Source organism: Haliaeetus leucocephalus, unplaced genomic scaffold, assembly GCF_000737465.1.
Source record: "Haliaeetus leucocephalus isolate CR32 unplaced genomic scaffold, Haliaeetus_leucocephalus-4.0 Scaffold506, whole genome shotgun sequence".
NCBI lineage: Eukaryota > Metazoa > Chordata > Aves > Accipitriformes > Accipitridae > Haliaeetus > Haliaeetus leucocephalus.
Genome location: NW_010972942.1, coordinates 8,027,082 through 8,040,673, shown reverse-complemented (window position 1 = coordinate 8,040,673; position 13,592 = coordinate 8,027,082). Strand labels below are relative to the sequence as shown.

Genomic DNA, 13,592 nt, shown 5'->3' with positions numbered 1-13,592 from the left:
AAATATTTTTCTAGCAACATACCTGTGGACTGTGAAGATCTGTTGTCAACATGATAATTGAGTAAGCTAAAACATACGCAGTATCTGCACTAGCAAAAAGAGTTTGCCTGACGGGAGAAAGGAGAAAAAGAACAGCAAATGTAACATAATAGGGTTTTTTACTTATTATTCAGCTTTCCAAAGTTCTGAAGACAAAGTATAGCTTACCCTTGGTTACATTCTAAGTATCTAGCAGCAAATTTCTCCATTAGGCGATCAATTTTTTGAGCCTCTCCTGGAAGACGAAATCCCTCTAGAAACATGCGCAGAGCTGAAACAAAATCCTTTCCTGAAAAGTCGTGTTGGTCTACATATGCATACATGACTTCTTTGTTAAATTTATCATTGTCTCCCAGGAACTCCCCAACCTGAGTCTAAAATAAAAATAGAAAAGACAACTAGTGCATTTACACTGGGGGGAAAAAAAAGTAAGAAAGAACAACAAGAGTCATACTGCCAATATGTCTCACAAAAAGAGAGGCCTCTATGCTGTTAACTAAGACAAAATCCTGCTTCTCCTCTGCTCTCTAAAGCCAAGTACTTTGGCCGTATATTCCATTATAATGCTCTTACATGCTCATATCTGCCTACTTTCCTCCTCCTCTGGTTTTACGCATGTACCATTTTTTTCTATTAAATGAATTCCACATGTGCACAAGACAAAGTTATTATTACCAATGATTGATTGTTCTCTGCTGTAATGATTTTTGTAGTTAGGAAACTTAGTACAGGAATGAAAAGCTTACTAAACTCAACTTTATTCCCACTAAAGTACATATCTCAAACAGATGCAAGTGATGCTCGAATGTAAATAGCTGGTACTCAAATACACCCATGTTGATCACTGTCAATGCAACACAGTATAGTGAAAAATACTGTGCATTCAGATAAAGATGCCTGTATATGTAAACTGCGGTTAAAAATTTGTTTTGATGGCTGATTCTGAGCTCCAATACTGAAATTTGTGACTTCAGTCACAGCTGCAAGTATGCGCATATGCAAGCTTTTCCCTAGAAAACAACAAGGGTGGCTACTAAGCACAATGGTGCAGACTGCTGTTTCAAAAAGCTAAGTTTTTCATGACAATACCAACATGAGATATTCCCACCCTCCTCAGCCAGATATCGCAGGACCCTTCCAAGTCCCGCAACAGCTGCTGGCTGTAAATAAAATGAAAGAACTAATCTAGATTAAATAACTTTCCTTTGGGAGGCAGCAAAAAATGTTTTTCATGTTGCTGTACCACGTTATTTTTTAGCTGTCTCTAAAGGACACTTACTTCTGGCAGTCCCTTATTGGACTAAAGCACATACAGTTTAGTAAGTTGCTTCTAGCTATACTAGTAACTAAGTACAAGTTTTGAGTCAGCTCAAGTAGGTCAGTCTTTTCCATTACACTTCACTGAACTGCAGGATGCATATAATACAGGGTATAGCTCTAATGCATACTCCAATTCAAATTCCTTGAGCTTACAAATTTTAGAAGAGAGAAGTTCCCTTTTCTTCATTGTACAATAATGTTATACACTTTAAAATGCTATCATGTGATTTGCAATTAGTATAAAAACATCAGCATAAGCAAAAACAACCATCAGGAAAACAGTTTTCTTACTGAATCTAATCTTTCCTCTTGATGCAAGAACTGAGCAATATCTTCAGGGGTAGTGCCAAGCATTCCTTGTTCTTGCAGGTACTGAATTCCCCTCTTTGGTTTCTTATTGTATCTGTACAATCAAGATCAGGATGGAATGAGAGTTAACCATTTTACGCATGCACAAAGCCTTAACAGCTTAATTTAAAAGATTCAATAATTTGGGATGAGGTATTGAAAATCTATGTATTAAAATATTTTTCCTTTATCAAACTGTGTATTAGATAGGAAGGAGCTATTCCCTTCTATGATTATTCCCTTCATCACTGGATGACTTTATGTTCCCCCTACCCCGTGAACAGGCTCCTCTTCCTCTTTGCTACATAACTGCCAGCATGGCATCCAAGCAGCTCCCAGTAAAGAGAGCTAAACACTATCATTTACTCTGGCACTTGTGAAGAAAAAAAATATTCCACAGAAATAGCAAAGTCTTGGCTTGGAAAGGAACAATTATGCTCTGTTGCTTTTTGTCGTCATCTGTATGAAACAATCAAGAAATCCATGCGTTACCTCTAAGAATGGAAATGTACAAGACAAGGAACCAGGCAACAGAAAGAAACTGAAACCTTAAAGAGCTAAGGCATGTTTGTTCAGGGTCTGAGAACTATACTACAGGAAACTTTTATTTTTGCATGAAGTGACCTCACTGAGGAGCTAAGCTGACAAGGCTGAAATCACACAGAAGATTCATGTCAGACTGCACTGAGAAATTATACTATCCTCCAGTTCTAATTATGACAAGTTAATTAATCAGAAGGAAGGATCAGCTTAAGCATATAGGCACTTTCAGCAGTAACGTGTACACTAAAACAGGTCGTATTCAACTGATCACACGAGTTCAATGTTCTTTTTATCCAAATATAAAAATCTTATTTTTAGACAAGCAGGTCTGGAGAAAAAAGAACAAACATTCAGAGTACTCATCTTCTAGCTGTGAGGAATTAGGTTAACACAAAACACTGTTGACAGGCTCCAAAGGGGACACCATTCAGCACTCTTTCACCAGAGGAAGTGCTGTTACATCCAGAGTTTTTTTCCTAACACAAGATGAGTATCTATGAGGAGAAGGAAGAAAAACCCAGGAATCTTCATAGCTCCAAAAGAATCCACCCTCCCATGGGTGATAAAAGGGCACTCACAAGTCAATTCCTTGTTCTATAATTTCCTTTTGTTGCTTTAGGACCTCAAACTGCTCTGGGTTATCAGTGCCAGACATCTGTGTGCTGTAACTGCCAATTCCTGATGAAGCCGTAGAATCCAAGGAATTTAAGCTTCCATATCTGTTAATTGTCTCAGGGTGTTTGGTTTCATTGCTGTCCTGTTCTGTGGGTTTTTCTTGGCCTATAAATTGGAAAGGGTTACATACAAAATACATACAGTGAAAAGAAATTAAAAGCACAGGTTATTCTTCAAATGCTCTCTGAAGGCTTCTATAACTTACTAGGGTTATCTTCAATGATCTATTTATTTTATATCTATTTTATATAAATATTCTGCTTTCGTTTTGGTTGAGGGAAAAAAAAAAAATCACTACAATATAGCATGGAGGATTCTTTCAGTTCATTGCATACCTGAAATTTAAGCCTTAGATTACAACTGTAATTTGTAAGCACTTGGAAAAAAATATATGACACCTTAGAAATCCAATTACCAATCTTTCCTTTTATTTTCAAGTTCGATGTTACTTTTGACCTGAAGTGAATCACACTATTCTAAGTTTCTGAAACACAGTGCCTAAAAGTATTTATGATCAGACATGCCAAAGAGCTGGTGCTCTCAGTTCACAAAGACAGCCATGCTAACCACCTCTAAAAAGGTTATTACTTAACCTACCAACTTTAAGCACTTAATCTGAAAATTCTGGCATAACCTTAGTGCTTTTCATCTCAGGTCAGACAGAAACAATACTAAAACAAGTAATGCTTTAGTTACTTCACTGCTTACAACACTGAAAGTTCTATAGCTATATATTAATCAATAAAAAAATTGCTCCCCATCCAGCTTGCTTCAGTAGTAATTTAATCAATATGAAGTTAGATGAAATTAGGGGAGCTTGAACGTAAGCTTTGTGATCTTTTTAAAATTAGAAATACAGAAAATAACAGGATTTAGTCATTTTCAGTGTAGTAACTTTCTAGGAATTCATACAATTAAGAAAAGACAACTTAAGACAACTTGTTCAAATGTCACCAATCCAAACTTACCAATATTTCTACCAAAGAAAAAAAGTTTATTCTCTCGCTTTTTTTAATGCAAGAGGTTTTATCAATCTGGACACTAACAGTATCAAAATACTGGAAAAATGCACTAAACTCCTGCAGCACCTCTTTACTAAAGCCAGAAGAAACACAGCTTGTGTCTTACCAAGTGTTGTCTGAGAATTGGGATTTACATATTGATCTTTACTCCACTCCACCATACACTTCAGGATTGACACTAAGCATTCCAATCCTTTTTTTCTCAAACTTAATTCCTAGAGAAGATTTTAAAGCAATACATTAGTGGAATGGAGAGTTTAGTCTTAACCTATCATGCCAAGAAACATGAAGCTTCATAAAGTTTGGTGAATTTTTACCTGAACATTGGACATGCCAAGTTCTTGGCTACCCCTTCCTTGAGCAATCTTTGATAGGTCATTAACCAGCCTTTCAAATATATTTGCTGCATTTAAATCACAATCATAGTTCACGTAGATGTCCACTACGCTCTGGGCATCTATAAAAAAAAAAATAATTGTCAAACTTGGAACAAAAACTCGATCATTCATTGAAAGGCAAATACAGTTTTGTTCTTTAGCATAAAAATGTAAAAACTAGAACCAAACGGTCCTTAATACCTGCACATATCCTTGTCAGCGTTTGTATAACCATCCATTTATGATCAAATGAGCTAGTAGAAGTTTCCAAGATATACAGGAAAATTTCTTTGAAGAAAACCTAACAAATATTCCAGGAAGAGGGAGAAAAAAATAAAATCTATTACAAACACAGTCACTAACTTCGATGGCCAATATTCTGACATAATTCTGAAAGCAGCACTTTAGAGGTACAGGAGAGAAAAAAAAAAGCAGGAAAGGAGGAAATATAACTTATGATTGATACATTCAGATTAGGAATTCGAATTATTACTTATGTGCTTCTGTGCTATATACTTATGTGCTTTTTTCCAGCTGAAAAATTTCATTTATATTCTGATTAATCAAAAATATAAGAACCAGGAATGATGTGAAGTCCTGAAGGACAATGTAGCCTAACAAGAGGTCTAAGCTGCTGTTAGAGTTCATTTGGGATTTTGAAAGGAGAGGTATTACCTCACCACAAAAGATCTTCTGTACGAGATGATGATATGGCCCAAACATAACAAACAGCCACTTATGCCAATTTAAAGTATGGGACCTCCATTAGAAGGGAAACAACTTGACACAAAAGAATCACTCTGTGGTATTAGATTATTGGAAGAAGGGTACTGGTCAGGCACAGCATAAAAAATGCAGCAGGTCCATTAATAAGAAAGTTACTCCTCCCTAAAAAAAAAAAATATTAGTTCTCCATGAAATCACTTTAGTACTGATGCTTTTGTTTGAAAGAGAGACTATTTTATCCCCTCTCAGTTAGTTCCTCACCAGATCCATTAGCATTATAGGCTGACTATTTCAGCTGAGCATGCTTAGCAGCTAGGGCAGGCTTTTTCTCACTTCTTCCCTAAGCAGCAGCAACTGCTGTAACAGCATATGAACTCAAAATGTGAACTGCTACATGACATTACATCACCATCCTACAGAGCATTACATCACCGTTCCGCACTTCTGAGAGCTCACCTCTTCACAGCCAGTTGTGGCTACCAAATCCACCAACATATGTTTTTCTAGAACACTGCTGATAGTCTCAAGCCATCAAGCTCCTCTCCTCTGATAGCAGCACACAAATATCCAAATATAAAACTACCCTTGTTTTGAATATTAGATACCTTATACCGCAGAATTTGTACAGAGATTTTTGTGCTATTAGCCAGGCAGAGATAAGCATAAGGCTAATTTTGCTTTAAGTCACACGTTCGGGGAAAAACAGCAACACTGCTTTTTAAAGCAACTTTGATGGTAAGCCATTTACTCAAGCAAAATATGCTAACAATACTTCCATTTTATTGGCCTCTTTAGAGAAAAAGAGGCACACAGCACAATCCCAGTTACTAGTCTTAATAAGAAAAGCATCCCTACAAAACATAAGGAGTTCAACACATAACAGATCAAAGACTTTCAAGCGCTTAAATATACTCAAGAGTGCTAGACTGATTTTAGCCACAACTTTATGTAATCCAAACAGAGGAAGACATAAAATTTTAATAAACTTGATGCTATGAGCAATCCTTAGTTACATATTTGCTGTTTTCTGGTTTTTTACTGAAAGACAGTAATGTTATATACCCTCTGGAATCAGGAAAATAATTTTTTTCTGGTAGAGAATTTAAAAAAAAGAAGTCACTGATGGAGCAGACAAAAAAAGTTTCAAGTATAAAAATTAAACCCAAATCTAAGCTAGAAGAGAAATTAGCTGGAAGGTCTGCATACTATGAAGACACTTTAGATCTCTGCGTCTGAGACAGCTGACTTCTTGCTTCTGGTGTCAACTTTCAACATGCGTATCTTGGAATGAACAGCTTCTCATAACTGTAGTGATTATTTACATTTCAGATACTTAAAAATGCCATCTATCACTATGTTACTCATTGCAATTCATGTCACAGAGTTGAGACCTTGTTTGGAAAAGTAAACCAGAAAAGAGCTAATTATTTAGTTTGGTCAACTGTAATTAAGAGTTTTAAGATAGCTTATTTACAGTTATAAAAGAGTGGTAATGGTAAGTATAGCTAAATGACACCCCAAATCACCTGATATCTAGGACTTCATTTGCTGCAAATGTATTCATTGACCCATTTAGAAATACAGTTAAGGTACTCAAACTATTTTAACTGTCAGAGGGCAGTGTTTGCTAAATATCTAAGTCAAAGGACCAAGGGAGGACCACTTTCAACAGAATCTGAAACTATTATTTTAAAATATGCCAAAAATTTCTTACACAGATGAAGGATGCAGCCTCAATCCCAAAATATATAGATTTTGCATATTATAAATCAGAGCATATGGCTCTCCTTGCAGCTCCAAGACACAAACTGAATGTGAAGTTATCTACTTGTCTACCCACCTCTTCTGAATAACCTTTAGGATTAGTAGCTAAAAGAAGAGGAATTCTTAACGCCCAACCAGGAAAAAGAATAAGCTTCTAGAAACTGTTGTCCCCCATACTTTGTAGTAGACGGATACCTAGGCAGCATCAAGCTTTTGGCTTTCGTATTTGTGAGGAGGAAATGCAGCCCTGCTGCTATGTGGTGATGGTCCTAATTTAGCATGTTCTACAATAGCGTAGGCTATCCCATATCCAGTTTTCCTCAGATATGTCTTAAGTTTCTGTTTGGAATTTGGGGAAAGGATGGCAGGAATGAAAGCTCATCAAATTTCTGTCAGGGAAGCCGGATTGCAATGCAGTTACCACCTACGTCCTGACTTGTAAGCTCTGTGAACACATAGCGAGTCCAACACTTTCTGGGAAGCAGGCTGTGTGACTGAAGAGCAGCTCGGCCCAGTCTGTCTGATGTGCTGAACACCACACATGCGCTACAGTCTTGTTGAGTACACAGTTTGTCTTGAAAGTCTTCAAAATGCATCATATTTTCAAGGCACATTCAATCAATCACCAAACCTGGATTTCTATCCAAGCTATGCTCACGTAAATACTGGAAATCCTATTGTTTCTTCCCCTAAAGGCATCAATAACCTGGTAAGTGATTAGAACACAATACCCTTCTGACATGGTACTGGCAAAATGAGTTCTTCCTCCAAAGCTGCCACAACGTATCAACTTACGCAATGACATCCATAGGTGAAGAAATGCCTGAACTCAAGGTCCTTGTAACAGCAACATTATCAACATTTCTCAGCATCTTTTAATGTACTTAACCTCCACATTTATGGAGCAACACATAGGCTTCAGTATTCACATCGACTCCCAAAACATAAAATTACCAAAATGAACAGTAAGAACACACTGCACACACTACTACTTTATGCACCAGGGAATTAAGATCTTTAACACATGGGACACACAAGAGGATAGTATCCATGTGGTTCAAATGGACAGAATCATTCCAAGAAACTGCTTGTACCCTATGACACAAGAATTAGAAGTCAAGAACAAAGCCTCTACATACGTCTTGTTTCCCCTATGACTTCGAATATATCCATGCAGTGGGAAAATTTGCAATGTCTGTCAGGATTCTGATGACTTATTGCTAAGAATACAGACTTATCTCTACTTATGGCCCAAGGAGTTAAATCATGTGTACACCTTTTGAGACCTGAGGAAATGAGATTATCTTATTCAGGATATATATTGATGTAGGCCCTGATATACAAAGGGAAGTGGCTATAATAATCAAATAGCTAGGATTTCCCTAGAGAAAGAAATCTGTTCAAGTGACCTCAAACAGAATCCACAACGCATTTCAAGTCATTAATTTTTATTTGAAAATTCCTTTGCAAAACCATATATTACACAGTCTTTCATAAGTGTACTCATGATCTTCATTTGTACTATGTCATGCAGAGTTAAAACTTCCTAATCACATTATTGAACGTTTGTTGACTGAGCTTATCCACAAGCCTACTAATTTCTGAGTTTCAGCATCATTCTGCAATAACCCTATGCCACAGCCAACAGAAAACTCTCTTTTAAATAAAGGAAACTAACTCATATAGTAAAGAGTAGTGAGTATGGGCATAGTAAATTATGATTGTAAAAATTCCACTCAATCACAGAGTAAATCAAAGTATGTTTTGCACCGTAAAATTTCTTAGTTTATGTTAATGTCTATTATTAAGTGATGAAATGGCCTACTTCTTTAATAGGTACTTCATATTCTAGTTAAAATATGATGGAAATTTTTTTAAGCAGCCCTACAAAAGTTTTCCCATCACTTTCCACTTCACCAAACAACACTACAACAAGTGTCATATTACTTCTGATGTTGCAGAGCAAATCTTACTGAATCTGTAAGTATTCCAAAGGAAATGCTGCTATTTTATTTGAAGGGGGTTTCAAGGGCATTGTTGCAAGCAAGTCCTTTGCCACTGGGTGAAAAAGAGCTTCTATGCATAGGAAGATCTGGCAAGTCTTATGCAAAAGCTGAGGTTCAGAAAGGAAAATAAATTTATCTAAGCAAGACCAAGCTACACACAAATATAAACCAATGTTCACTTAACACCCCCCCCCCCTTTAAATTAGAAATTCATGTAACGTACCTCAATCTGCATCTTTAGGTGAGTCTTAAAGTTTGAGAGGAGGGTAAGAAATATGGAAAGTGAAAGTTCAAAAACTTCTGGAACTGATGAGACTCCATTTTTTGACAGTGCAACACAAAGGTACTGCTTAATAGCATTAATAAACATCTCATTTGTCCTGAAGACAGGTCCTGCATTTTGCAGAATGGACAGAAGCAACTGCAATGAAAGAATCTTCGATCGCAGTTCATGAGATCTAGAATAAAACAATGCAGCATATCAGCTCAATGTAAGTCATAAAAAATAAAACATTCTCTTGAAAAGTCAATACACACCACAATGATTTTGTATGTGTAACATTCATCAAATAAATTCAAATTTGACACAACCTGGTGTAGATATCAGAGTCATAAAAAGATGACCTTTTTGCTGAAGCAGTCACTCTTCAGCCAAGAAGTGGCAAGAATAACCTTTCCCAGTTACTGTTTCTCTCCATTACTGTTAAACCACTCTCTCTTCTGCAGCACAGCACCGCAAGATGCAGCAACAGTAGGCAATGCTGCCCACCTTAGCCAGAGGATGAAGGGAGCATTCTTTCCTTTTAATGGATTTTTGGAAGATCCCATCTAAAATATCCAGCCCATCTACATAACTCTGACTACCAAAAGGTGGAAATTCCTCCTCCTCCTCTATTTCCACCAGCATGGAAGGAGAATTGAAGGACCATAAAGACAACAGCTGTACTGCCTGACCTACTTCCTCCCAACACTGACATCTCTTTTCTAAAATACAGTATTTTGTATCATTTATCAGTCACTGGCCCCATCCCATTCCAGGAGTACCTAAGATACATAACATGCCTATTTTAAGTATGGCAATAGCAAAATGAGGCAACTGCAGTGTTGTCAAGTGCTCCACAGTAACATCACACTTCTTACAGACTGAAGTAAGCTATAATTCATGTTCAGAACAGTGCTACTATTTATGCTTCAAAAAAAAAACCCCAAACCCAAAACAAAAAACAACCCAAAAAACCAAACACCCCCCCCAACAAAAAAACCACACAAAACCCAGCCAAAAAAAACCCCAAACCACACATACAAAAAAGTGTAAAGGAAATCTGCATGTATGAAAATATAATGCAATTTAAATAGCATTCTGGGTGAAAGCATTCTCTCCTCAGACTCCTGATGCTCCTTCCCACTTCCGATCATCTCAAAAAAGACTATAGCTCTTCTAGGAGCAGGTATAGACACAAATGGCTTTCCCAACAAGACAGTCCACAGCTTTCATTGAACAACCACGCACTAACAGAGGACAGTTATGAAACATAAGGAACAATGCCAGGAAATTTTTCATGCAGTACAGCCTAGACATGGTAAGGAGCACTTCAAGTCAACACGTGACACACACAATAGTTGTGTATTTGCTGTATACTGCAAAAATACGAGCTTAATGAAAAAAAAAGTAATTCCAGTCTAGCTAAAAACAAAAATGCAAATTAGTAACAAGTATGTTGCAATTACACTTGGTGATTTCTGCACACTGGCAAACAAAGTGGGATGGGGGGGGAATCAATCTGCAAACATTTCAAACTGATAGAATATAACCCCAAACTGAGACTATTTGTCTGGAGACACTTTTGAGAAGCAAAACATAGCCAGTCAAATTGAGTGAGGAACTTGTTCCTCCCATTCCTAATGGCTACAGGTCAAAGTAAATGCCCCGAACAGCTCGCTGTAGATGTTCTTCAAGAAAATGCCTGGCTCTGGACACTGCACAGCTGTACGGAACCTAACATAACAACCTCCTTTGACACAAAACGCTTGATTTTTGCATCACGTGTATCAAGTGTGCAGAGAGCACATGACCAGACCATACTTTGCTATGAAACATAAGAATTTAAATATGAAGAGAATTTCAATCATAAATAAAATATTAAATATTTCCTACTTCCAGTGAGTGTCAGCTCATAACCGAAGTCCTAACTTGCTGGCCTTACAAATTCTGTATGATGTGTAAAGCCCACTTAATTTAAAACAAGTCTAAGGACTAAAATCTAAGTGAGTCTTCAAGGCATGTCTCCCCAGTCTTATTTTGTTCCAGGGAAAAAGGAGATAAAGATATTAAGCAGGTTCCCAGGAAGCATAACCTTGATTTCAACTCCCAGCCTTGTGATTTTAAGCTAAAGCTCCACGTTCAGTTACCTAAAACTAAAAAATATTTTCATTAAAGACTTCATAGATAACTTCACTGGAAAGATGGTTTTTAAAGAGGCAGATAAGCTGCAGATATCCTATGCCTCCTCTTCCAATTACAGCATGTTTGTAATAGCTCAAAAAGCCATCAATGCCTCAGAACCACCAATAAATTCTAGGCACTTCTCCAAACACAGGATGTCTTCAAATGCCTGTGCAGCTAATTCTTCTTGCCCTAAATGCCGTTTCCTCCAATTTGTTCTACATGAAGAGCTTAATCAATTCTAATACTTATGTCAAGGACTCCATGGATTCAGATGAAATGCTCCAAGTGCCTCAATAGCTATTGCTGCTCTTCCAGAGGGACTTACTCCATTAAAGCCTTTAATAAATGGACAGTCTTAGTCTCAGAGAACTCACTAAACCCACAGGATTTTCATGGCATTTCCTGGAAGACAAATTCTCAAAAATAGTGAGGAAAAACCTCATGCCTCAGTCTTCATTCCTGAATGTCCTAACTTTCCATAGTGCCTCACTAGATAACAATTTGAAAATGGTTCTAGACTAACCCTTCAAAACCCTTTCTACTACATCATATTTTTTTTCAGCTCATTAAATCCAAGACATGCATCAGTGATTAAACTAAACTGTCTTAAAGTTACCTGCTTTAAAAGTTAGACCTTGGAACAGTAAAGCTGATTTTATTTTGAAGAATACTGGGCCTTTGATTGTCACGAGAAGTCATACTACAGTTTTAGTATCTTAGGAACAAAAAAGCATTCCTCTTGAAAATTATTACCAATTGTTCCTAACCTCCAAAAAAATATGCATATAAATTCTATCCAAGATCAGAAAAGCAAAGTTCTTTGCCAACACTCACAACTAACTAATACTGGTACCCATCTATAGAGGACAGTATTTTTTTTTTTTGTTTACAATGAACAATTCTGTAAGCCAAATTGAAGACATGGTATATTCAGTCAGAAGACAAGATTTCCAAAACAGCCAAATAAAGACTTTGTTTTCAAAACATTTGTGTTTTGATTAAGGAGGCTGTCAAAAGTGTATAATCTGAGCAAAAGGATGAAACAATATATCACAAATTTATCATAACCAGTATCAGCTCAAAGCAAGGAGCATATATTAAGATGAAGCAGAGTGGGGTATGTGTACTGGACACCCAACACGCAAGAGAGGTAAGAAATTGTGGAGCATAAACAGCAATGGTTATGAACCTAGGTATTACTTAAAAGCAGAGCAACATTAGCTGAGACCAAAAATACCTGACGATCTTCTTCACAAACCCTGCTGAAAAGTGTTATAAAGAGCAACTTAGAAAGAACATGATGTACTTACAGGAAGCATAGGCATTGTGAAGAAACGTCTAAACAGGTAGATAGGTAGCAGCAGTTGCTTTCATTTAACATACAAAAGATGCATTAAAACATAAAAGTACCTTTTCAAAATTTCTGGGTTCTTTTTACCACACCGTTATTTTCTCAGTAACTGAGTACTCTCAAAAATACTTAAATAATTTTTTTAAATTTTCAAATAGAAAAGATTCATTTTAAGAACTCTTAATTCTACTTACTTTGGATCTGGCGGTCCATCTGACAGGGGCTTCATGGAGAGTTTACACAGTGACCTGAATACAAGGAAGGCATCCTTTTGTAAAATGTGGGAAAACTTAGCACCAGGGGTAGGTCCCGAAGAATTTCCAGATTCCTAAAGAAGTTAACATATTTCAGTATTCCATTTTGCATTAGCAGGGTGTGTAGGGAAATCCCCACCTCCTAGCAACAAGAAGTTAACATATTATACAAATATAACCAATTCACTATAGCTTTATGGTCTCAAGACTAAACTAAAACAAACCAAAATATTCTGCAGTCCAGTTAAAATGAACAAACTCACTAATAAAAATTGCCATCTCTGTAAAAAGTTAGAATTAATTAAAGACTGCCATGAAATTAGGTAGGTCAAGTTTAAGTAAGGTAACTTGCAGTGAATTGCCTTCAGATATTTTCAGTACATAACTAGTTTAAAAAAAACAAACCAACTTGAGATTTTAATAGAATGCGAGTAGTTACATATCTGTGGTAAGATACATTTGGTAACATTTCTATGGTACAATAACCACCCGTATTACTAAGTTCTTGCAATTCTGTATTGTTGTTCCTTATATAAGCAACATGTTTAACATTAATCTATTTGTATGGTATATGTGACTGTAGCTTTTTAAGCTTAAAATCTATTATTCCCCAACCTAATTACTCAACACACTTTGACAGCAGATACCCTCTGTCAGTAGATAGTGCATACATGCTGATATCGGATACAACAGAGGGGATATATTTTTACTTTTTTTTTGT

General features: G+C 36.6%; 1 protein-coding gene across 1 annotated transcript in view; it reads right to left on the bottom strand.

The window, feature by feature from the left end:
• Positions 1 to 13,592, bottom strand: part of ARFGEF1 (ADP-ribosylation factor guanine nucleotide-exchange factor 1 (brefeldin A-inhibited)) — a 101,668-nt gene that overhangs the window by 34,944 nt on the left and 53,132 nt on the right. Inside the window, exons 8-16 of the mRNA XM_010575930.1 lie at positions 12,812 to 12,945; positions 9,044 to 9,278; positions 4,526 to 4,625; positions 4,265 to 4,404; positions 4,054 to 4,162; positions 2,829 to 3,030; positions 1,651 to 1,762; positions 208 to 413; positions 23 to 107 (exon numbers count right to left, since the gene is read on the bottom strand). Coding sequence (XP_010574232.1) covers positions 23 to 107; positions 208 to 413; positions 1,651 to 1,762; positions 2,829 to 3,030; positions 4,054 to 4,162; positions 4,265 to 4,404; positions 4,526 to 4,625; positions 9,044 to 9,278; positions 12,812 to 12,945 — 1,323 coding nt within the window. The remainder of the gene's footprint in view (positions 1 to 22; positions 108 to 207; positions 414 to 1,650; positions 1,763 to 2,828; positions 3,031 to 4,053; positions 4,163 to 4,264; positions 4,405 to 4,525; positions 4,626 to 9,043; positions 9,279 to 12,811; positions 12,946 to 13,592) is intronic.